Here is a 27,175-nt window from a genome sequence, read left to right as displayed (position 1 = left end):
CACCAAGGTCAGGTCGGTGATAGTGTTATTGTGTACAAACAATATTTAAGGACAAATATGTACTTACTAAAGTGGACATGGATTTGTACTACAGTTGTATGTACAATCACAAATGGGCAACTGAATACACAAGTCATCAAGTTTACACATGTATATAATGTCACTGCACCTATTGCACCATACTCAATAGACTCAAGATCCAAACGAATTGCAGGTTCTGAGTTAGGGGAAGGATAAACAAATAACAACAGGTGGATTGCTTTTTGTTTATATATATATATATTATATATATATATATATAGTTACATTCATTTGAGACATAAATAGAGAGAAGAAAAAAGAGAACTCAGGAAAAGCGTAGTGTGTGTGTATATATATATATATATATATATACACATATATATATATTATTTAATAATTTGTTATATCAATGAAGATATGTTAATGTCATGTCAAATATATACACATAATAAGCAGTTTATCTTTTCAAGATTATAGAATAAATATTCTTTGTTAGAAGAATTTGGGATACATGAGTATTTTTAGATATTAATTGTATTCATCATTTTAGTTGCAGAATATCTCCATGTTTTATGGATTTTATATTTTTTATGAAGCGGATTCTTTCTTTTTTTTTTATTTGTTTTTGGTAACTTCAAAATATAAAAGGCCAGAAAAAAAATCCTAAAAAGAAAATATAAAAATATATATGGAAATGATATTAGACAGTGTGATTAAATCTAAGCCAACATGGAGAATGGAAAGTTTGCAAAACAATTTTTTCAGCTGACATATATGTAACACAAATTGCTGTTATCACCCCTATCAAGATAATCTCGTAATTCAGCACACGGATGTGGAGTGGAATGTAACTGAAAGGAAAAGAAGAGGTAAGTTAGAGAGATATTTAGATTTAGGCTTGTTTATAATTCAGTAGAGTTTGAATATTGTTAGTCAACACAAGGAAAGTGAATTGGTAGAATCGTTTGAAAATTGGATAGAATCATCATTATCATTTAATGTCCATGTTCTATGTTGGCAGGCACTGAACAGTTTGTCAGAGTCCAGTGGGACAAATTCCAATCTGAGAAAAGTCTCCTTTCTACAATATTCTTTAAGGAAGGAAAAATTATCCAGCAACTCAGGTTAATATGAATGTCCCTGGTAGGTGTAAAAGACTAACTGGCATCTCTTGTCAAGAATACAGGTGACAGTCAGATCACTGATGTTTGATGTGCACTCCACTGTTGTTATCTGATTGCTGCTATTCTGTGCGTCTGTGTGTAAAGATCAGTTGTGTTTTGCAGGGTTGCTTTATTTTAACCCTTAACTTAGAAATGGAGAAAGACATAATGCCCCATTTGGGGCTAGAAATATTGCAAAAAAACGTGAAATTCTTTGAGCAGGCATGTGTCTGTGATAAGCCCTAGTGATGCTGATGGCCTGGTGTCACCTCTGATATATCTATCTATATATATATATATATGACACAGTAGGAAAACTTCCAAAAGGTTCATGCAATTCTGCTGGTTTCAGAATCTTTCTTCAAATATTGTGACTGTATCAAGAATTCTTTGCAAAAGCTGTATACATATATTTATAACACACACACACACACACACACACACACACACACACGTATATATAGTGGTGCTGGCACCATGTAAAAAGTACCCAGCACACTCTGCAAATTAGTTGGCATTTGGAAGGGCATCCAGCTGTAGAGACAATGCCAAAACAGACTATGGAACATGGTGTGGTTCTTGGCCTTGCCAGCTCCTGTCAAATCATCCAACCCATGCCAACATGGAAATGGATGTTACATGATGAGGACGATGATGATGATGACGAGATATATAATAGATAGATTGATAAATTGATAAACATGTAGATTAAATTTTCCCTACCACTGGTTATGATAAAGAAATTGAGATCTCTTGTCATAATAACTAATTAGTTTATTAATCAGATAACAGTGAAAGTAAAGTCAATGACATCTATAAGGAGTTTAGAAAAATTTTAAATATTATATATTAAATATTAACACAAATGCCATAACTTTCATTGCTGCTACAATGAGTGGGTTTATGATCAAATTATTCCCACCATGACTATCTCTTGTAATCTTATTGTTTTTTTTCAGACATTATGTAGCTGTGGTCACATTATCCTAACTGTCATTCTTCCCTTTTTATTTTCATAAAGGCAGTATTTTATATAATGAGGGAAATTTAGTTGTTATTTCTATCAAGCTGAGTAACCATTTAGAGGCTTTTTCATTAGCTCACAAATATCATAACACTTTTCTGAGGTAGTATTTCAGTTTCATATGATCAACTTTAAAGCAATGAATATCAAGAATTACTTACATAGGTTCCCAGTCACCTTTCATTGGAGCCAATTTCAGATAGATTATTGAAGGAAATATGAAGGTAAGAATAGTGATTGCTGAACCACCAATTAGTGAAAGAATTGAATCAAAATCAGGAAAAGTTTCAGCGATAAAAACAATACATAGCATCACTAGACTTCGAGACATGATCCGTTTTATATTAAAATCTGAAAGAGAAAATAATCTAGTTTCATATATTTTTGTAAAAACAATTCTGAATTTAATGTCCGAATGATTAGCATCTAGAGAGAAGGCTGATGTTATGTTTACAAAACTGTTGTATATCATTTATTGAACAAACATTGATTGAATGTATAATAATAATAATATAATAATGAAATTATTGTATACAGTGCTCTGGTGCACTACAACTTGTCAAAAGTGAGTATAAAATATATGCAGTAATGTACAAATTTCTGGAAAGTGAACAATGTATGAGTCAGATACATGCTTGTGTGTGTATGGAGGGGAGAAAATCAGATGTAGCATTGGCGAATCTCAGGAAGCATGGAAGTTTTGAAGGATGCAGTGCTTTGACAACTAACAACTGATGCCAGCAGTTTGTTCCATACTTCAGCAACTCTTAGCGTGAAAAAATGTTTCCTAAAGTCATGGGAGCTGTGCTGTTTTCTGACTTTGTAAGCATGTCCATGGGTGTTAGACAGGTGGAGTTTGAAAAGGTGCTCAGAGTTATTGTTAGTAAGATGGTTAAGGTGTTTCTAGCTGTCATCTATCAAACACTGAGTCTGATATATTATTCAATCCTACATTATTCAATTCTCATCATCCCAGTCTTTTATAACCATGTTCTTGCCATATTTCTATCAAAATACACTGACTTTTAATTAATTTTGAAAATAATCAAGAATTTTGTAAAACAACTTCAACATTATTAAGTTGTTGTTTGGAACATAACAAAAAATTATAATGGAAAGTTTTAGTTTAGATTACTGCAAACAGGAGATTTGCATAACAGAATCATAGATGGTCTCAGGTAGGTTGATATCAAAAGGGTTAAAGGACTGTTGGTTGTCATTTCACAGAGACTTGACTATTATTTCTAGAAGGTTCAGCAAACCATATAGAGACATTCTTATACTGGCTTCTTATTGAATTGTTTAATAACTGTGTTAATTTAATTTGTAAAAAGAAGATATATTTTTAAACCATCAACCAAAACCAAAAATATAAATACAATGTATAAAAAGCTTATCTTTTATTTTTGGTTTAGATTCAAGAGAAAAAAATTGACCAGAAAAGAAAAATTTGGACTGTTACATTATATTTGAATTACAAGTAAAGGGAAAAAAGGCCAAGAAAGAGACATTGAATGATATAGCTCACTGCTTGGAGAAGGATGGGGGTAGGGAAGAAAAGGAAAATATAAAAGCTGAAATGATCGCATCTGAAAAGTTATTGATAAGAGCTTTACCACATTTTGAATATGTGGAATAGCTATGCTCAATATATAGTGAGTAAAAGGAAATTGTAATAAAGTGTGGGAAAGAATAAAAATTCCATTTACTCTCAGTGCCAAAAATTCCAACTGCTATTCTTTTATTCTTTTATTCTTTTACTTGCTTCAGTCATTTGACTGAAGCAGCATTGTCAGGTGAAGTCATGCTGCCATGTGGCATGACTTTGTTTTGCAGTGCTTCTTCCTTGTCTTTTGATTTTTGTGTTGGCTGAAACAAAGGGACGGCGTGCTTCTGTGAAATTCTGTTGTCTGCTGAGGAAAATAGCAGCCAAGACAGTTGTCATGCTCCAAACAGCTTACAAGGATGCTGCCATGAACAAAACATAAGTTTATGAGTGGTTTCCACACTTTAGGAATGGTCACTGGTTGGTTGAAGACCAGTCTTGATCAGAGCAATTGTTGACCTACCAAATGATGGAAAACATCATGTAGATCCTGGGGGACCATCACTGAACAATTGACGAACTTGATATGACTGATGTGTTCTGGAGCTCCTGCCAACGAATTTTAAGTGAGGAATTGTGAATGAAAAGAGTTGAAGCAAAATTTGTGCCTTGCTTGCTCATGGAAGATCAAAAGCAGTCACGACTGAATGCGTGATCCTGCTTACCCACACTCCTTATTCACCCAATCTTGCTCCTTGCAACTTTTGTTGTTCCCCTGAATGAAAAAAGTTCTTAAAAGAAAACGTTTTGAATATGTGGAAGAGGTGAAGATAAAAACGACGGTTGTGTTAGAAGGCATCACTTCCCAAGTGTTCCAGGACTGTTTTGAACTGTGGAAAATGCACCTCAACCAATGCATTGTTTTTAATGGAGAATACTTTGAAGGTAATAAAAGTGTAAACATATAAAACTATATGAATATAAAAGCACTGCAAAATTCTGGTTTCTTTTGGGTACCCCCTCGTATGAAATTAATGAATTTTGATTTATTAAAAATTGATATTTGTGTTGTACAATTTTCTTTAACATATATCACCAGAAAATGTAAGCACCATCTTATTAATCACCATTCTTCATTAACTGTGCCCTTGATCAAAAGAATTTATATGACATGAGAATCAAGAATATATTATTATGTAACATATTGTGACTTACTTGCTGATATTTTCAGTTTTGCTTCTAGTTCTTGACAGATTGGGTTCATTAAGATGATAAATGCCATCAAGATATGAAATGTGAAAGTCACTTGTACAACATGTAGCACAGGTCCCGTGGAAATAGTTTCTAAGATGTTAGGGGTTAATTTGGCACCATAAAGTAAATAGCCAGCCATTGGTACAGGTAAGTAAATCAACAATATTCCTGAAAAATATCACAGAAACTATATTTTATAACTAATAAAAACCTTGGTTAAATTGATGAAATCTTATAAGACATGAACTTCTAAACATTTAATCCTTTTGTTACCAAATTTTTCTTTAAATACACTGCATCTGCTTCAATTAATTTTGAAAATAATGCAAAATTTAGTAAAGTAACTTTGTCATCATTAAGCAGATGTTTCAAACAAAACTTGAAAATTTGATGGCAGGTTTTAAGTTAGATCTCTTTAAAGCAGAAAGTTTGTATACTAGAATCAAGGGTGGTCTCAGACAAGTTGGTATCAAAAATGTTAAAGGCCTAAATTAGTTTAGTTTTGAGATATAATACTGATAATTAACAACTTTTTAATTAGTTCCAGAATTATTTGTTGTTTAATTTTTCTGTCTCTATACCTTTCTTCAAACTCTGCAACGTGAACTACTTGAAGTCCAGTATCACATTCTTGCTATCAGACATGTTTTGGGATGGTGTGTCATATGTAGTTATTTGACTTCTATGGGACCTCTAGGTCACAGTCAATAAATGAGTCTACTAAGAGATGTTAGAGCACACCATGTTTCTAGCAGCCAACAGACCTATAGAAGTACAGTAATCTCTCTAGGACCTCTCAATGATGTAGAAACTTGTAGGATTTGGCACCTGTTCTCTGTGGCAAAACTTGAAAATTTGATGGCAGGTTTTTAGTTAGATCTCTTTAAAGCAGAAAGTTTGTATTCATGCCTCTAAGCTTCAAATTTTTTTGAGATGCACTATATAAATTTAAGCACATGTATATGTATGTAAATTATATACTAGCATACCATCCATATATTCACATACTACTCACATATCATTGGACTGTGGCCTTGCTGGAACACTATCTACTCTCATCTATTTGCTGATCATCACAAGACACTTCCTTGGCTAACTAACTCACTTGACCTAAACATCATATAGATAATCTATGGGGAATAACTAAAACGAAGATAGTCAATTTGAATTCCGGTTATCAGACAGAACTACAGACTGTTATTGAGATCAATCTAGGCTTTTACCACATCTGAGAATTTTCACAGATTAGTTTTCTATATGCCATGAGATGTTCAGCTAAAAGATCTTCAAGCAATTACTAACTCACATTTTGTGCTCAGCTTTCAAAGTTTGATCAATCCATTCTATTGAAATAACGCATTTTAGATGTTCATATATTATATCCTAATATAGGCATGAACAATCATATTTAACATGTTCATGTATATCTGGATGTGGAAGGATATACACTGCAGAATTTGTCACAAGAGAAAAATTCTCCTATTTCTCTGATGACTTTATTCATTGGGCTATAAATAATGACATTAGATTGTAAGACCAATGTAAATGTACCAATTACTGTTCAGTATAAGAATAACCTGTTCTTAGAGGCTATGAAGGGTGACTCAGTATTCTTGGCTAAAAACACACAATAACATGGATATGCATACATTCTACACACTAATGATGTCATTCATAGCCCAATGGTATAAGGAGAATTTCTGAAGCATAACCTTTTCCATATCCATGTGTACGTAAACATGTTAAATTTTATTGCACATGTCTATATTTCATTCAACACTACTTAGTGTACCTCTAACTAAAGCTTGACAAAGTTTTGTGCACATCAGCAAATGTACCATTTGCTGTTATAATATAAGAACAACCTGTCCCTAATGGTTATAAAGCATGACTTGATACCTGTAGCTGATGACACACAATGACACAGAAATGCATGCATTATATGGTCTAACAATATCATTCATTGCTGAATGGTGTAAAGAATTTTTCTCTCAAGACAGTTCTGCAGTATATGTCTGAGTATACACAAAACATGTTAAATATGATTGTAAACATATACATTTAATTCAAAACTGCATAGTGTACCTCTAAGCTTCATATTTTTGGAGATGCACTATATAAATTTAAGTACATGTATATGTATGTAAATTATATACTAGCATATCATCCATATATTCACATACTACTCACATATCATTGAACTGTGGCCATGCTGGAATACTACCTACTCTCACATAATTGATTATATTGATTCCAGTACTGTATTGAGTGATACTGTGACATTTATTTTATTCATCATGAAAAGATGAAAAGTGGAATGAATCAGGATAGGATTTGAACTCAGAACATGAAGAAATACAACCAAATATCTAAGTATTTTGTTTGACACTCTACAGATTCTGCTACATGCTCATCATGTGTGTGTGTGTTGTGTGTGTGTGTGTTGTGTGTGTGTGTGTGTGTGTGTGTGTGTGTGTGTTGTGTGTGTGTGTGTGTGTGTGTGTGTGTGAGTGTGTATATATATGATGATGATGATGATGATATATATATATATATATATATATGTATGCATGCACGTATATGTACAAATTTGTGTGTTTTGTACTATGTATGTATTTTCATGCATATCATTGCATATCTAGGCATGTTCATATATACTTAAATGATAAACTTTTGAAAAGTTTTACAGATTTTTACAGTTCCAGTGATGGCTTGGATCTGTAGTCTTTGAATTAGCTTTCTCCTTTCTGGTTTTGAGAAGCTTAATTTCTCAAGATTAGTATTTAGGCAGTACATATCCCAGTACCCCAATAATTACAGGTATAAATCTGAACTTGTAATCTAGATAGAGTAACTGCAGATTTTTCAATAGTTCAGTGTAGGTATTCTCTTTTTCACTGATCTTCAGCTTTATGCTCACACCCTCTTGGCAGCTGATTTCCACAACTATACACAGTTTCTCTCCTCTATCCCAAATCATTATATCAGGTCTGTTGTGCTTACATTCTATTAAGGTTTTCACTAGGACATTCCACCAGTACTCCTTTTTATTATGAGTGGCTATGGCTTCCACCATACTGTGAGTTCTTATTTCTTTGTCCTCAGGGTTATCCTTCTGAGGGATCTTGTAATACAATGTCTTAACTACAACATCATGTCTCATCATGATGATATTTTTGGACAACTGCTTATGATGCATGCATGTATGTATGTATGTATGTATGTATGTATGTATGTATGTATGTATGTATGTATGTATGTATGTATGTATGTATGTATGTATGTATGTATGCATGCATGTATTTATGTATGCATGTCTGTTTGTCTGTCTGTCTGTCTGTATGTATCTGGTATTTGTATTTGAAGCAGTATGAAACTAAAATAGTCATCTGTGTATCACATGTCTGTTGTGTATATTCAACATTTACAAGCTTTTTTCTGTGCTATTGGTATTTATCCTATGATAGCATCTCTTATGTATGTATTAGGTTAAAGACACAACAAATATCTGAAGGTAACAAAAAAAAAAATCCCTCCATCAGTTGTCAGTAAAAATGCCAGATGCATTTTGTCCTTTTTTGGGCCTTTTCAATGACATGTACCCAGAGCCAGCCATTTGCTTGGATGAGAATCCATCACCTCTGATCTAGGAAACAGTGAATAGAAGATTCCTGATATTTATTGTATTTCATACTTAATGTTTCCCTGAACAGCTATTATTACATGAACTGTTATACTATAGAAAAGTAAAGCAAAAGAAATACATCACTCACCCATATATCCAAACATCAGAGATTTATTAAAATCTGAGCTGACCTTCATATCAGATTGGACAGTTAGGAAAAGAGAATGTCCAGTAAAAGCGAAACAGATGATACCAAAGGAAGATGCAAATGTCCTAATTGTTGTAGTTTTATGTTCTACAGGTTGATTCATCAGGTCAGGAACATCCATAAGAATCACAGCAAGAAGAAGGAACATACTGATTATTGTAGCAGACATTCCTATAATTGGTATTACCCTGATGAAAGACACAGAAAATAATGAAATGGATTCAATATTTTTTTTTAAAAAGACTAGCAGCTGTACTCAGCCTTGCCTGAGTTTAGTTATGACTGAAATATATAATCATAATGAATTCTCTATATTTTGAAAACAATACTGTTGTTTTACACAAAGATACTGTCAAATTTCAGTTGGTCTGGAATGTTGATTCTCTTAGAATTATTGCATTTAAAGAATTCAAAAGATGATTCAAATTGAGTACATATAACCTAAAATAAAATTATATTCATATATTTTTTCCTAATTTTCTGGTTAAACCATATCTTTTCTTTTTTGTCTGAAAAACTAGTAATTTGATTAATCATCACCACCACCACCACCACCACCACACCACCACCACCACCACCACCACCACCACCACCATCACTACCACCACCATCATCGTTTAACGTCTGCTTTCCATGCTAGCATGGGTTGGATGATTTGACTGAAGACTGGTGAACTAGTTGGCTGCACCAGGCTCCAATCTGATCTGGCAGAGTCTCTACAGCTGGATGCCCTTCCTAACGCCAACCACTCTGAGAGTGTAGTGGGTGCATTTACATGCCACCGGCACGAGGGCCAGTCAGGTGGTACTGGCAACAGCCACGCTCAAATGGTGTTTTTTACATGCCACCTGCACAGGAGTCAGTGCAGCAGCACTGGCAACAACCTTGCTCGAATGTTTTTTTCATGTGCCACTGGCACAAGTGCCAGTAAGGCAATGCTGGTAATGATCATGCTTTACTCTAATAAATTATTTTTCTAATCAGTAATTTTTTCCATTATAATGCTTGTAGATAAATAATCATCTTAGTTTTTATGTCAAATGCAAGAATGAACAAATTTCAGGAAAAAGCCATATAGCCAATGTTCTCTATGTAAAAATGTGTCTCTGCAAAATTTCAATTCCCAAGGCAAAAAACTTTGGCCTGCAACTAGGAGTATACACAGTCATTTTTATATATTGATAAAGTTTTATTATTAAAGCAACTATATTCTTGTCTTGCAAACTACTTGGAAACTCTATGGTGCCAGTGCCACATAAAAAGCACTTGTGTTGGTACCTTGTTAAAAGCACTCATGCTGGCACCATGTAAAAAAGTACCCATGCTGGCACTACATGAAAAGCACCCATGCTGGTGCCACATGAAAACAGCCTGTGCTGGCACCTTGTAAAAAGTACCCGCACAAGCCCTATGTAAAAACACCCAGTACACTCTATAAAGTGGTTGGTGCTAGGAAGGGCATCCAGCCTTAGCAACGATGCCATAACAGACAACTGGAGACTGGTGCAGTCCTCTGGCTTTCCAGCTCCTGTCAAGCTGTCCAACCCATGCCAGCATGGAAAATGGATGATAAATGATGATAAGAATGATGAGTTATGGAGCCATAGGCAAACATCATCTAATGTCTGCTATGTGATAAGATTGCAGGAGTCAAATAATCTAGAGCCAAGTCAATCCACTCACACTATAATTGAGCTCCCCCTTAAGTGAAAATACGATACTGGTATACTGACTAAACAATGCTAATTCATCAATGCCATGGTCATCATTTAATATCTGTGTTCTATGCTGGCATAGGTTGGATCAGGATCTGAAAGATTGGAAGACTATACCATGCTCTAATTATCTGTTTCCACATGGTTTCTGTAGTTGGATACTCTTCTTAATGTTAACCATTTTACAGAGAGTACTGGCTGCTTTTTTGCAGCATCAACACCAGGAGGTTCCCATCTAACTCTTAAGACTATGATCTGCTTTGACTGAGTGGGGCTACAAAGAAGAGGGAAGCAGTTCAGCTTTATGCTAGGTAATGTAAGGTTAGAGTATGAAGAAAAGAGCCTAAAAAGGTTTCTTGCTGTAGAGGAGACAAATAACCTCTCACATTATACAATGATGTTGGGAAGTAATGAAGCTGGAAAGAAAGATAAAAATGATGGTGATAAGATATCAGGGTAGATTCTGGGGAAAGAATTCTGGGATGAATTTCATGTAAATATTTAGGGTGGCTGAGGGTTGAAAATAATAAGAAAGCTTGTATTGAAAATCTTGTTTTATTAAAACTGATAACTAGGTATATTTTTAATAAATAGTTATATTATACAGATGCTATATAAGCAATTATAACAACAATTATAAAGGTAAAGAGTAATGATTTTACTAACCAGAAGTCTTTTGGAGTTCCACAAAAACAGATTGGCAGCAAGCAGCCAGCGAGAAGTAAGAGAATAAAACAGTAGGAGACTTCTTGCTCAAAATATACTTGCTCGACAAATTTATGTATGTTGTTGGCAGCAAGTAATAGGAAGACAACACAGCCACCAAACAAAGTAAAGTTAACACTGATGGATATTGCTAATCTGTCAAAGAAGAAACGAGATAACAACATAAGCGGTTAATGGTACAATTATAATATTAGGAATCTTATGTCATCAAATAGCGACCCATTTGCCACACATTACACTTATATCTATATACTCCATGTAAATGAGGGATGCTCTAGGTAGTCATGCAAGCTGCTAGAAATAGCAACCAAATTCATATGATAAGAGTATTATATTAATTTAGTTGCTGTTTTAAAAAAGAAAAGAAATAGTGGCTGATGTCGCTTCATCATTTTGGAGCTAGGTTTTAATTTAGATACTTTAAAACAGAAAGTTAATATCACAGAACCAGGTATCAGTTTTAGGTGGCCCAGAATGTCATTGAGCATTGAGCTGTTGAATCAAAGTTGTATAGGGCTAAGCAGCAACAACAAGTGGAGGCACAATGGCCCAATGGTTAGGGCAGCGGACTCATGGTCAGAGGATCGTGGTTTCAATTCCCAGAATGGGCATTGTATGTGTTTATTGAGTGAAAACACCTAAAGCTCCACGAGGCTCTGGCAGAGGGTGGTGGTGAGCCCTGTTGTACTCTTTCACTCCAACTTTCTCTCACTCTTTCTTCCTGTTTCTTGTCCCCGACTTCCTACGCAACCGCTGAGCCTGGATGCACATTCATCCATCCGTCGATGCTCTCGGTGTTGGGGGTTGACCTGCTTGCTCTTCTGCAGGTCTTACGAATAGCAAAGGACCCCGTTTCGGTCTTCTCTCACTACAGAAGACCGCTTCGCTCAACATCAACATCAGCAGCAACAACCTCTATACTCACAAATATCTGCATGCACTTACAGATGTTTATACATTTACACATGCACATCAAAATACTTCCCCATGCATACACACCACATATACATAACCCCCATAACCCCACCCCACACACACATGTGAGTTTGCACATTGTTCTCTTTTCTTTTCTTTTTGTTCTGCAGAATGTAATGTTTGTAGACAATGTTTTCTGGTTTTCCATTCAGACGAAATATACTGAATAAGAGTAGAAAAAAAAAAAATTCAAAAAGACTTGGTTTAAATGAATTCAATTTTGTTACTTTCAATAATTCTGCAATCTATTTTCCCAGGTTATGTTAGCTTTTGTTGCTATCCTCATCATTTAACGTCTGTTGTCCAAGCTGGCATGGGTTGGACTGTTTGACCAGGGCTGGCAAGCTGGATGGCTGCACCAGACTCTGGTCTGATTTAGCATGGTATCTACAGCTGGATGCCCTCCTTTATACCAATCACTCTGAGAGTGTAATGGGTGCTTTTATGTGCCACCAATACAGGTGCCATTTACATGACACCTGTTCCTGCCATGACTGCTATTTTGCTTGGCTTGACGGGTCTTCTTCTCAAGCTCGACAGAATGCCAAAGGTCTTGGTCATTGCTTCCGAGAGGCCCAATACTCGAGTGCAAGTATGTGTAACTTTAGATCATATTATACTATTATGTAATTTAGAAAATTTACCTTACAATTAGTGCTTTTACAGAGTTCTCTCTTGACTTGATTCTCACATATATATGACGGGCTTCTTTCAGTTTCCATCTACCAAATCCACTCACAAGGCTTTGGTCAGCCCAATGCTATAGTAGAAGACACTTACCCAAGGTGCCACGCAGTGGGACTGAACCCAGAACCGTGTGGCTGGTAAGCAAGCTACCTACCACACAGCCACTCCTGCACCTATAGCTGCATCTTAATTCATAATTAACAAGTCTTTCCAATGATGAATTAATTTCTATTACTTTTAAAGAAATATATCAATAAAACAGTTGGATATTTACCCTCCATATTTTCCAAAAGTTGCTTTTGCTAGTGCTGGGTAAGGGTATCGATTTTGGCGTATACTCTGTTCATCTGGAATTCGACTTTGGAAGATACGCCAGCATTTGGAGAGAACCATTCCAGTGTAGGCACAGGTAACACAGCAGATAATAACCAATGGAATGCCCATCCAACCTGAATATACAAGACACTATTTAATAAACAGCAGTGCACAGTGCTACCTAGGCCAAAAGATGCTGACACTTTTACACACACACACACACCACACACACACACACGTACGCACGCACACATGTACACATACACACACACATACACACAAACAAATGCCACACACATACTTTTCACATGTATGCACTCTATAACAAAAGAGGGAGCCTCTAAATGTTTCCTGACTTGCAAAAATAGTAGCCAAATCTTCAGATCGTATGCTACCATCTTAGACTGAGCAATGATACATAAGATAATGTAATTGCAGATAATCCTAAAAAGACAGGCTGGTCTCTGTTGGAATGCTTTTGACCATAGATTTGATTAATCTTGATTAACATAGGATTAAAGAGCAATAACAACATATGCTATCATATTCTTTCTTCCTGTACCTTCTTACTCCTCAGTACAGTCTCTCTCTCTCTCTCTCTCTCCACCTCTCTCTCAGTACCTTCTCTCTTACTCAGAACTTCTCACTTACTCAGCACCTTCTCTGACCATAGTACACACTCTCTCTCTTTGGTACCTTTACTCTCCCTGGTACACCCCCTCTCTCAGTCTCACTTTCTCTCAAATTAAGAATATAAGAGAATTTTCTGGTAAAACTTGACAAAAAAAAAGTAAACTAGCTCACCGGCATCTTCAATAGCTTTTGGTAATGTCAGTAGACCACTTCCTGCAATTTCGGCAATTATGAAGAACGTAGCTTGAGGTACCGTCAATCCACTTTGTCGTGCGTTTTTTGTCTAAAATAAACATTAGGGTATCAAAATACACATATTGTAATATATCAAAAATTCTCTCCTAAGGAGATCACTTCCTCTTCAGACCTATAAAATAGTTCAGCCATAATCTGTTGATGATTTTCCACAACCCTCAAGTGCTAAGATGCTATGTACATTAGAAGCGCCCATTCATATAACTCAGGGGTTGGCAAACTGGGGTACATTAACCCAAGTGGAGTAAAAATGAAATTCTTGGGGGTGATGGAGACTCATTAGACATTAGTAAAATTATATAAAAAAACATGTTCCTTGTTACAAAAAAATTTTTTCTTCTGGTAACACTGCATCTGTTCAATGTAATAGACGAGTAAAGAGATTCATATAAATAGATTCGATAAACCTTTTGAGTTCGAAGAATCTATGGCTTTCTTCCTTTCAAATTAAGGGGGTAATGTTGGTGTAAATAAATATATTTTAAGGGTAAAAAAGTAACCCGACCCGTGGAGTAACTAGAACAGCCTAGCTGCTATCCATACAAAGAACGTAGATCACAAAAATACTCCACGAACAAAAATCATAAACATTCAGTTGATTGACAAAGACTCATCTATCTGCCTGTTCGTCTGTCCGCCTGTTCTAGAATAATTTTAAATATGTCTTTAAATAGCAATTGCCTGTTAAAAGAGTCTGACAAATAATTAAAAGCATAACACAATGTTGGTGTCAATATCTATATATATAAAACTGTAGTTGTGTGAGTGTCTGTCTCCTACGAATTAGATTCCTAACTCCTCCCACATTTTGCGGTGCAGTTTAACCAAATTCGAGTATCTTATAGTCGTGATTAATATCGAGCCCGTCTGGCTATTAGCGCGCGTCTACGATGAGTCTACGATTTTAAAAATAATTTAACATCATTTTTTATTCCATTTTAATGCATAATTTTTCGTGTGTCGATGGCGGCGGAGTTGGCGTCCACGCTCAAACACCTGCACCTGTGTGTGCTTCTCCCCCTTCTTCCCTCCGTCGTGAAGCTGTGGGGAAGGGAGTTTAAGGAAATCAACGTCGTAATGCGTTGTCAAGGAGACCAGCGTTCTTTTAGAACAACGACTTCATGGCTTGAAGACACCAAAACAGAAATGGCTAAGAAAGCCCGAATTGGCATCTATAAAGGAAGTAACTCTCTAAAAATGCTTATATAGTTATTTCCCTTACAAACCCGAGCAACGCCGGGCGATACTGCTAGTTATCTATAAAAAGAAGGTGGCGAACTTAGTGGTATTTTGTCTGTCTTTACATTCTGAGTTCAAATTCCACCGAGGTCAACTTTGCCTTTCATCTTTCCGGGGTCGATAAATTAAGTACCAGTTGTGTACTGGGGTCGATATAATCGACTGGCCCCCACCCCCAAAATTTCGTGCCTTGTGCCTAGAGTAGAAAAGAATATTATCTATAAAAATATCTGAGAAAATTGATTGCCAGGATTAAAGGAGCATCTCCTCTGCTTGCAATATTAGGTCAGAACCCAAGAATATGATACTAGAACTTCACCAATTTTAATGTCCACATTTAAAATAAATTTTTTTTTTTGCTTAACGTCCATTTCTTCCATCCTCGCATGGGTTAAACAGGGAGTTGTTTGAGGCAAGACTCAGCAGTCTGATACTTGTCCCAATTCTTGTTTTTCATGTAAGAAATTTCTTTTATTCCAAAGAAATAGTAACTGTTTTATAGCTCAGCCACAGTAACGTTTGTAAAAATTCACACTGTCACACACACACATATATATACATACAAACACGCACACATATATGTATATATATTTACAAACACATATATACTTATATGATGGCTGTCTATTTGTGACCGAGGAAGACCATGCAAAATGTCAGTAGTACCTGAGCATAAGGTTATTGCACCCGTGATCGGTTTCATCTGGGCTCATGTCCACGGTGCCTTTCTACTGGACTGAGTTTCGGAAAGTCAACTCATTGGTGACTGTACAACTTAAAATTTTGGGTCCAATAAGGCTTACACAACACCTCACAGACCATCTCCACCCTATTGACTTGATTCAGAGACAAGCCAGGGCAGGACATCCAGTGCCAATATTAGTCAAAGGCTAAGGAATGTGGAAGCACTATAGTCTCGAGCACATGCAAAAGATTCCTAAAATGTCCAATGCTATTCCCTATATCAATGTTATATATATATATATATATATATTATATATATATATATAGGAGAGTTTACGAAAAAACAAAAGACGAAGACAGGCGGTGTACAAAACAAACAGATGTATCAGTATAACGCTCAAGAATAAAAAAAGTCTTTTACGTTTCGAGCCTACTCTCTTCTACAGAAAGGGACACAGAAAATATTGTGTGTAGTGGCTATATATATATATATATATATATATATATATATATATATATATATATATATATATATGTAAAAGAATGGTGAACCTAGTGTAAGTTAAACAAAGTTAAAAGATCTCCAAAATGTCCAATGCTATTCCCTATATCAATGTTATATATATATATATATTATATATATATATATACTAGCTGCTGTACCCGGTAATTCCCGGGGGTAAAGATGTTCTATTGAAACGCCTTATTACTCTGATATAAGAAAGCAATTTCATTATAACAGCTACAAAAGGTGTATTTTCTGTCACGAAAAAGTACAAAAACTGTCAGCTGGAGGAGGGAGAAATTGTCGGAGGTTGGTGAGAGAGGTTGTTGGAGGTTGGCGAGAGAGGTTGTCGGAGGTTGTCTAGAGAGGTTTTCGGAGGTTGTCGTTCACAGAAAAACTATTGTTTTACCGTGAGAAAAGCGCTGTTGAAGTGTTAAATGAAATTTGACAATCGAGGATCGAATCCACGTTATGACTGCATGAAGCCACTACAAATACGTAGTAGAAAAAATTATCTCCTATCATGGAGAAAGTGTAACTGTAAAATGCTGAATTATCGGAGTAATGGGCATTCAAAAAAGTATGTATGTATAGAAATATATGAATGAAGAGATTCAAATTAAGAAAGTGCAATAATAATGTTTAGCAGTTCAAAACTGCGAATAGTGAAATGCAGAATTAGGTCGGCTGATCGTGAGAATCAAATATCGATCGCATCGCTAAAAACTGCAGGTGGCATGGGTTATTTTTATTGGATTGTTTAAATAAAATATTAGTAATATGTAGTAGATAGAAGGATCCATTGGATGGGCTCTATTATCGATTTTTTTCAACAATCTAAGTATGTCACGAGGTTTCCAGACAAGAGTTCGACTAACGTGTTAAGTTTCATCAAAATCAATAAAACGATGTAGGAGGAGTTAGATAACAACGCCACACACAAACACACACCGGTTTTCCACATATGTAGTATATATATATAAAGATGAATGAACCTAGTGTAAGTTAAACAATAATCATAGCAAGGGCCCTCAGAAATTCCGAGTTGGTATTCGGTGTGGAGGAAGATCGCTGCGAGTGACACAACCCTTGGCTTTTGTTAAAGTATGTCCCTAGGAGAAGCTAACTCTGATATAAAAGCTAGAGACATGCTTTAACAAAAGCCGAGGGTTATCTCACTCTCAGTGGTCTTTCACCACGCCGGATACCAACCCGGAATTTCTGAGGACCCTTGCTATGATAATTGTTTAACTTACACTAGGTTCATTCGTCCTTTTGACAGGTCTTTATTTTCAGTCCTGCTAGGTTTCTAGTAACTCTCCTAACCAAGCAAGTATAGTGAAGGTGCCGATTTAGTTACCAACGGTATGACCATGCAACAAGTTGTACTGAATTCCATGTTATCAGTAAGCACTCATGAGAAACTTCAGAATTAAAAATTAGTTCTCATTGGGTGGAGTACTACTGAAACTGCGCTTCCTTACTATACCGGGTCAAGTGGGAATGGTTTTGTATATGTAAAACGATACGTGTTATCAACTCTGCGGTTATTTGCTTACTGACCTGATACGTCAAGTCAATGTGGATGAGAAATGTTTTTTAATTGATCAGGAGCCAGATATATTTACCAACTTAAACTGTCATTTTGTAGTTAAACCGGCCAAGTTCCTTACGATAATATAGCTGTTAATTTAATCCCTTATTGGTCAGGTTAAAACTCAATTACATCCAAATGAAATATTTATCTCTATTCAAAAATTGAAAATACCTTTCTATGTTTCCCATGTCTTCGTAGTAGAAAAGTGCTTTCACCTTCCAGACACGTATCTTCTAGACTTCCAACCTGGTCAAACAAAATATTAAAATATATTATTGTTTTATAAAACATTTAAGCAAAATCGCATATTCGTTTAGATATTGGAACAAAATGAATGCTACTAGCCTTAGTAAACTAAGCTGAGCACTAAAAGATTACCTGGAAAATAAGTAGTAAGGCAAAACCTTATAGAATAGGCGATAACAGATGTGACTTTTGTGTGGAAGAAATGTACCAAATCTTCACTTTTAAATTTACTCTTATAAACACAAGACAAGAACAGGTTCTAAGATCTCCACACTTGAGAAAATGTACGTCTAAACAATTTAAATAAACACACCTCACCATCTATAGTAATTATGCTAGTTACAATAATGACTATAACTAATGATATTAATACTACTACTACTACTACCACTACCACCACCATTAATAATAATATTAATGACAATAATAATGATAATATTAATTGAGGGTATAAACTCAAAATAAGTGGAATATCTCTGAATAAATAATGTACTCAATACAGCAACATGTAAACAGAACTGCTACAATTAATTGAAATCTGAATAAACATTTTAAAACCACGCTTCAACTGTAATACCAGTAGAAGTGGTTATAAGACCAACATTCCGTTGGATTTATAAAGCAACGCTATCACCTTCAACTGAATACCAACGCACGATGCTTGTTTGAATCTGTTCGCTTTGAAAATGTCGAGAGTGATGGACCCTTAATGAAACAGCAACGACTAGAATGCATAATTGCATAAAAAGCAATGTGCAGTCACTGCAGTCGAAACATATGTAGGTCAGATATATATATGCTGCAGAAAACATTTTAACAAAATGTTTTGGCTATGAACAAATATCCACCCTCCTTTTCGCTAGGAATGTTATATATATATTTATATATATATATATATATATATTTATATATAGAGGGCATTATACATACATGCCAGAGGGCATTATACATACATGCCACACGCTAAGAGGGACAATTAGTCATTTCTACCAAAAATATTACTAATCCCACCGAATGCAATTTTTCAAAGTAAGAAAAATTGCATTCGGTGGGATTAGTAATATTTTTGGTAGAAATGACTAATTGTCCCTCTTAGCGTGTGGCATGTATGTATAATGCCCTCTGGCATGTATGTATAATGCCCTCTATATATAAATTAATATGTTCAATAAGAAATAATTATTTTCGAAATTTTTTCTCTTATGAGGTTTTCACGCTATCTACCTGACAATTTCTTGTTAAGTTTTCCTTATTAAGTAGTTGTCCTTAATTGCTATATATATATATATATATATATATATATATATATATATATAATGGATGGTAAGGTTTACGATATCGGGAGAATATCGCCTTCCTCCATTATCTCTTTTTGTTCTTCGCGTAGTTCAGGCTCCGGCAGGCGAAGAGAGAAGACTTCAAGTACAAATGCAATCTACAACTGGTTTATTTACAGGTTTCACAGGATAGGTGAAGTGTGCTGCTCTCAGCAACCATCTTTAGTTGTGTGCGTTGTGTAGTAGCTCCGTTATTGCGGGCACATTGCCTCTGGAGGTACAAGATGCAGACAGGCCCAGCCAATGGAATGCGCCCAGCAAGCGCTGACGCTAAGAGGCGGAAAGGAGAGGCGGCAAAAGAGAGAAAGAATCTCAATCTGTTTTGCCCGTATATACAATTAAACCTCGCGAGCTTCGTTGTGATCTCGCGCATGGCAAATGGATGCAGGTAAGGTCTCGCTCCAGTCTCGGAGATGGCAATGGCTGCCGCGAGATCTCATCCAATATGGTGCTGACTGCTTGTGCCGCTACCAGGGCTCTCCCCGCTGAGTGCAGAAGTGCGAAAACAGAATAATTGGAGCAGGCACAAGAAAGAGCAAAGATGGTAACTGATCGCAGCCAACAAGATATGGTACCAAAATGTGATAAGTCAAATAGAAAAATAATTGCAGGAAATATAAATTGGCATGCACAAAATTTGACAAAATGTTCAATGGCAGAGTATTGGAACTGTCCAGCAACACAAGAAAGCAATTGTCTGTCACAGGAAACACAAAAGAGATTGTCAGATATAAATAGTTTAGTGATTTTTTTTTTGGGGGGGGGGGCAATGCACAGTACAGCCAATCCTGGTGACATAGGGTTTGTTCGTGTTAGGCAGTGGCGACGAAGGTTGAGGTGTAGGTGATGGTGTGGTCAAAGGTGCATTTGCAGGTGGATGTGTAGGTGGTTGTGCCAGCTGGTGCAAAGCTGAGGCAGTGTGCAGGATGTGCCAGCCAGTGCAAAGCTGAGGTAGTGTGCGGGACTGTAGAATATGCTAGGTTTGACAACCCAAAACATGCGTGAAAAGGCAAAATTAGAGCAAAGCTCTGAGACACAGAACGTCTGACATGCAAGTGTGATAACAACTGTCCAAGAAACTGGAAATCACAGGATGCAAGAGTCAAATTGTTTGAGATGCAATGTTGGCTGCTGAGACATGAGCAGTGCCAAGTATTTGCCTGCAAGGGCAGTGAGTTGCTTGCAGTGGAAAAAAGAGTTGTTAGTCTGCAAGACTAGTAGGTCGTTTGCAGAGGCTAGTGCTGTAAGCCTGCAAAAGTGGTGGGTCACTTGGAGGGGCTAGTGTTGTAAGCATGCAAGAGCGGTGGATCGCTTGTAGATATTGGAGGTGCTACCATGCAAGAGCAGTAAGAAAGCAACTACAAGATTAGAATGTGGTGCATGTGTGTATGAACATTGAAACAAGTTAACATATAATATACACAATATTCAAAAATATGTACATACATTAGTAAGGTCCTGAAAAAAGAAAGTGATATGCAAAGGAAAGTGAAATAAAAAAAAACAAACAAACAATAAAAATGCAATACAATGCGCGGCTGAGGAAGAGAGATAACAGTAGCAATTGCCGTGTCCGATGCAGTGACGTAAGCAATAGACTTTTGCATCCTAGACACGATGAAGCTAGGAGAAATGCTGTGAGAAGTTTGTTCTTCAGCACGAAAAACAGTCCAACAGGCACATTTTTTCATTGTTTTTTTTTTTTGTCAGTTGAAAAAAATCTTCAGAAAATGGCGCGCGACCGGTAAAATTCTGTTTCCACGTGCGGCAATTGGCTTGTGAACTGGTAATATGTTTCACCACGTCAGGCAATCCGAATATTGCGGTAGACAGGAACGATGACTGGAAGGTGATGGTCGGCTTGGTAGAAGTTGATGAACGGCTGGAGTTATGGCCATTGATGTGTTTACCAGTTGGAAGCAAGTGAAAACCGCCAGTCCGTGATTCGGTTGAGGTATCTATGCGACGAAGCCTGTGGCTGCCGAAAAAAAAAAGAACCTTTTCTACGTCACAGGACCATTTTATAACGGACGGTAAGGTTTACGATATCGGGAGAATATCGCCTTCTTCCTTTTTCTCTTTTTGTTTTTCGTGTAGTTCAGGCTCCGGCAGGCGAAGAGAGAAGACTTGCAACTTACAACTGGTTTATTTACAGGTTTCACAGGATAGGTGAAGTGTGCTGCTCTCAGAAACCATCTTTAGCTGTGTGCGTTGTGTAGTAACTCCATTATTGCGGGCACATTGCCTCTGGCGGTACAACATACAGACAGGCCCAGCCAATGGAGTGCGCTCAGTAAGCGCTGCTGCTAAGAGGCGGAAAGGAGAGGCGGCAAAAGAGAGAAAGAATCTCAATCTGTTTTGCCCGTATATACAGTTTGCCGTCGCGAGCCTCGTTGTGCCGCTACATATATATATATATATATATATATATATATATTATATATATATATATATATATATATATATATATGTATATATATATATAATATATGTATACACACACACTAACATTAAGGCTGTTAGCAACAAGTACCCAATTTTCTTTCGTTATTAGGATGAGGTTCTTTGGGGCTTTATTCTTTTTCCCCCATTTCACCTTTGTGTTTAGTGATAATCTGTGGCTTGGTCAGTTTGACTGCTATGTCAGCATGCTGGTACCCTTAATTATTAATTGATATTTTATACCATTAAAGATTTTTTACGCATGCTAAACCAATGATATTATTATAAATGATAATATCCTTATATATATATATAATATATATATATATATATATATTATATATATATATGTATACATATAGGCATATATTTATGTACTAGTGTTACCCATCATATGACGGGGAATTTTGGAAGTAGAATTTTGCCAACCGTAGGTAATATTAGGAAAATGGCATACATACAATAATTATAATTCAATTTTTATCAAATTTATTAGTGCTTACACAAAATGATGAAATGAATAGTAGTTTTCAAAAGAAAAAAATATTTATTATTTTAAAGTAAAGTTAAATAAAACAAATATTTAATTTATATATTTGCAATAAATATATGCAGTTATATTTCTAAATTTTACGAACAATTTTATTGTAATTTACTCCATCATAAACTTACCTCTACGAAATTTCATAAAAATAAAAAGGTGTATTCTTCAGAAAGTTACAAGACACTTATCCTGCTTTTCTTATATCAACTCTCTCTGTACCTCTGTTTTACTCTCACACCCTCTTTCTCTTCAGGATGTAAAACGTGATTGGAGAAATTAGCGAACGAATGAACGAACGAACGAACCAACCAACCAACAAACCAACCAACCAATATTCATAATGGCTTTTATTAAACAGAGATACATAAATGTAACTACGATTTCAACCAAAGGGTTTCCACTTGTTAAAATGAACTTACCATTAAGCGTCTAATTTATGAAAACTACAAAAATAAAATAAACTAGTTAATTATTATATTTGTATGGGGCTCCGGCACAGTAGTTTGTTCAAACCTGTTAAACCCCCCACTGCTTATGGAGAGGGACCGATATATATTGATAAACTTGTGAAATGGCTATATGATACTGCATTAGTATTTGGTTTCACATCTGGTTATGAACTAATTTCTTGATAACATTGATAACCATTTCTAACATTTTGTTTGTATCCTGGAAGGGTCATTATGCCAACAATAAACAGATGCTCTGGTTCTGTTTCACTTCTTTCGCTAACATATTTAACCAATTAACTCATTGTCACTTTGATTAATCGTTTAGCTGAGTTAGTCCAAGTCGTATCATCGCTATTTACGACCTCATCGATGACATGCCCTCTGTTGTGAGTGGCGACGATAAGGCTTTGCCAAATCTAACTGACTGATTGATTAACCGATCGCTTGATCAAGCAATTGATTAGTTAATGGGTCAAATGTTAACGAATTGACTAATAAAAATGATGATGATAAATTAAAACCATTGCATGCGTCTATTACTGGTATAATGATCCCATCTACGAGACACAGCCAAACCTGTTTCGACAAACGAGTTCACACATCCAGATACTTGTAAAGTAAATACAAAAAGGATATAATTCTAACTCACAAAATCATAAAATGAAAATCTGTTCAAATCGTAAGGTAAAACGCAATAATTACACCCGAGTTTAGCATTATAATGTTGAAAATATTCCCCGCAACATAAAATTGTGATACATACCGAATCAGAAGAACATAGGGAATTAGTTCCTGTTCCTGTTCCTTCATCACTAACTTCAATTAATGGCGAAATCTAGAAAAGTAAAAGAGAAAGTGAGCAAAAGATGAAAGAAAGAAAAAGTGATGGCGTTCATATTTTTGAGCTAATTTGTCATAACCATGGCTGTAACTGATGCTAAGATTTGATCTTACGAAAAATACTTTTGAAATACAAAACACAGTTCTAACATTGATTTCCAATTTTGGCACAATTTCGGGGGATAGATCGATTTCATTGACCCCCGCCCCGATGTACGTTGAGACACATGACCCAGTGGTTAGAGCAGCGGACTCGCGGTCGAGGAATCGCGGGTTCGAATCTCAGACCGGGCAATGTGTGTGTGTTTATGAGCGAAACACCTAAGCTCCACGCGGCTCCGGCAGAAGGTAATGGCGAACTTCTGCTGACTCTTTCGCCACAACTTTCTCCCACTCTTTCCTCCTGCATCTTGCAGCTCACCTGCGACGGACCGGCGTCCCGTCCAGGTGGGGAACCTATACGCCAAGGAAACCAGGAAACCGGCCCTTATGAGGCAGGCATGGCTCGAGAAGGAACAAACAAAACGCCCCAATGTACAGCTAGTACTTATTGTATCGAACCGAATAGATGAAAGGCAAAGTCAACGTCGGCGGAGTTTGAAGTAAGAATGTAAAGATGGACGAAATGTCGCTATGCATTTTGTCCAGCTTGCCAATGATTCTGCCAGCTCGCCGCCTCACACGCAGTCCTAATACTATTTCACCCAGTTGAGGGTGGCGAGCTGCCAGAATCGTTAGCACGTTGAGCAAAATGCTTAGCGGTATTTCGTCTACCGTTACGTTCTGAGTTCAAATTCCGCCGAGGTCGACTTTGCCTTTCATTCTTTCGGGGTCGATAAATTAAGTGTCAGTTACGCACTGGGGTCGATATAATCGACTTAATCCGTTTGTCTGTCCTTGTTTGTCCTCTCTGTGTTTAGCCCCTTGTGTGTAGTAAAGAAATAGGTATTTCACTCATCTTCATGTTCTGAGTTCAAATTCTGCCGCAGTCGACATTGCCTTTCTTCCTTTCGGAATTGCTAAAATAAGTACAAGTCGAGCACTGAGGTCGATGTAACCGATTTAACTTCTCTCCCGAAGTTACTAGCTCTGTGTCAAAATTTGAAATCATCATTATTTCACTCAGTTGAAGATTAAACACTTTACCGGTTCTATTTATTGTATCTTGAAAGAAAATATATCACGTATCATAAGCACTAGCATAGCTAGAGTGTGTGCCGCCGGGGTGGGCTTTCCGTTTGCCGTCCCCGGACCCCACAAAAGACACACATTGCCTACAGCAGACCCAAAAGTGCTGCCCTTTTAAAAGTTCCGCCCTGAGCGGACTGCCCCTACCAATTATTTAAACATAATAATTTATCCATTATTCAAACATAAAGTGCAACATTCTTATTCGCAAAAATAGTTTCAAAAGTTGAATAACATTTCCTAACATTCTTTCGTTTTATTGTTCACCCTTAAATAAATATGGCAGCTTGAACAAATATTTTAATTTTTAGTTCTGTTATCATTTTCTTTCATTTCCAAAACTGATCCTTATTAATAGTACATTTCATATCAGGTCTACATTAATACATTTTCCGCGAGGTTCCATTGTTTCGTGTTATTCAATTTATGATGTTATATTTATAGTCCGGTACCGACCACCCAACAAAACTGCAAGAACCAGCGCACACAATACTGGCAGCCGTTTGCAAGCAAGCCATTAATAAGTAAATATGTAGGCGTAGGAGTGGCTGCGTGGTAAGTAGCTTGCTTACCAACCACATGGTTCTGGGTTCTGTCCCACTGTGTCTTCTACGATAGCCTCGGGCCGACCAAAGCCTTGTGAGTGGATTTGGTAGGCGGAAACTGAAAGAAGCCCGTCGTATACTTGCATATATATATATGTATGTGTGTGTATATGTTTGTGTGTTTGTCCCCCCAACATCGCTTGACAACCAATGCTGGTGTGTTTACGTCCCCGTAACTTAGCGGTTCGGCAAAAGAGACCGATAGAATAAGTACTAGGCTTACAAAGAATAAGTCCTGGGGTCGATTTGCTCGAGTAAAGGCGGTGCTCCAGCATGGCCACATTCACATGACTGAAACAATTTTAAAATGGTTAAATATAGTTTAATCATCAGACAATCGACCGTTTGATAAATTCCATGTGAATGGAAAGCAAAATTCTTAGCACACAGCCATGTCAACGCCAAAAAGGTAAAACAACAAATAAGACAAAAATACAAACTAAATTATGAAATTAAACGAACTGACAAATGAAATTACAAAAAATAGATAAAGAAAAAGAAATATGTTGCTAGAATAGAAAGCGGTTCTCCTTTGCTGGAAATACAAAACGGCCAATGAAAATGAATTTACATTGAGCAGAAAGTTCGAATTAAAAAAAAACAAAAAACAGGGACTCATATTTTGCATTGCAAGCATCATGGGTATTTGTGTCTCGAAGATGGCAGTCTCAAGAATTCAACTGACCGGCATGAGTGAGCCACAGGCTCTGTATTGGTCTCACATGTAGAGTTGAAATATTTTCCTGTATTTCATGCAACGTCACACACACTCAAACACACACACACGCACACACACACACACACGCACGCGCGCACACAAGAAGATTATGTCCTTATTAACTACCAAGCCTAAACAAAGTGAAGGAAAAGTAAACCTTACCAGCAAAAACAACGACAAAAAAAAAAAAAGTAAAGGAAGAGCTGTGGAAAGAATTATCTCCGCAGCTTCATCTCAACCATTGTAAAGTGCAATCCCGAATAAGTACTGGAAAGATGAACAACATCGATGAAGAAACCTTAAGGACAACTCTAACAACTATGTAATTTTATCATTTGTTATAAGGCAACAGTCGAGAGAGTGCTGAGCTGGAATAGTTTGGGAAGATTTAAACGTTATAGTGTCATATTCTTTTCGTCTCGATCTACGTCTTGTACCAAGTAAAAAAAACAAAAAACTGTCATTGATTATTGTGAGCGATTTACACTGTAAATACTTTGTGGATGGAGTCTGCATTAGTAGGCGCATGCGTGGCGGTTGGTTAAGAAGCTTGCTTTGCAACTGCGTGGTCTTGGGTTCCCATTGCGCAGCATCTTGGGTTAATGGCTTCTACTGTTGCCTGGGTCGACCA

General features: G+C 36.5%; 1 protein-coding gene across 2 annotated transcripts in view; it reads right to left on the bottom strand.

Moving 5' to 3' along the window:
• Positions 1 to 439: 439 nt before the first annotated feature.
• LOC115225386 (amino acid transporter AVT1A-like) overlaps positions 440 to 27,175 on the bottom strand; it is a 41,402-nt gene continuing 14,666 nt past the window's right edge. For both annotated transcript variants that reach the window (XM_036498543.1, XM_036498545.1), the window contains 9 exons: positions 23,957 to 24,028; positions 18,344 to 18,418; positions 14,064 to 14,175; positions 13,219 to 13,393; positions 11,223 to 11,417; positions 8,782 to 9,029; positions 4,970 to 5,176; positions 2,370 to 2,559; positions 440 to 872 (listed from right to left, as the gene is read on the bottom strand). In XM_036498543.1, the coding sequence (XP_036354436.1) occupies positions 722 to 872; positions 2,370 to 2,559; positions 4,970 to 5,176; positions 8,782 to 9,029; positions 11,223 to 11,417; positions 13,219 to 13,393; positions 14,064 to 14,175; positions 18,344 to 18,418; positions 23,957 to 24,028 (1,425 nt within the window). In that variant the 3' untranslated portion in view covers positions 440 to 721. The remainder of the gene's footprint in view (positions 873 to 2,369; positions 2,560 to 4,969; positions 5,177 to 8,781; positions 9,030 to 11,222; positions 11,418 to 13,218; positions 13,394 to 14,063; positions 14,176 to 18,343; positions 18,419 to 23,956; positions 24,029 to 27,175) is intronic.

The sequence above is a fragment of the Octopus sinensis genome, linkage group LG2, assembly GCF_006345805.1.
Source record: "Octopus sinensis linkage group LG2, ASM634580v1, whole genome shotgun sequence".
Taxonomy (NCBI): Eukaryota; Metazoa; Mollusca; class Cephalopoda; order Octopoda; family Octopodidae; genus Octopus; species Octopus sinensis.
This window is presented reverse-complemented; position numbering and strand designations above follow the sequence as displayed.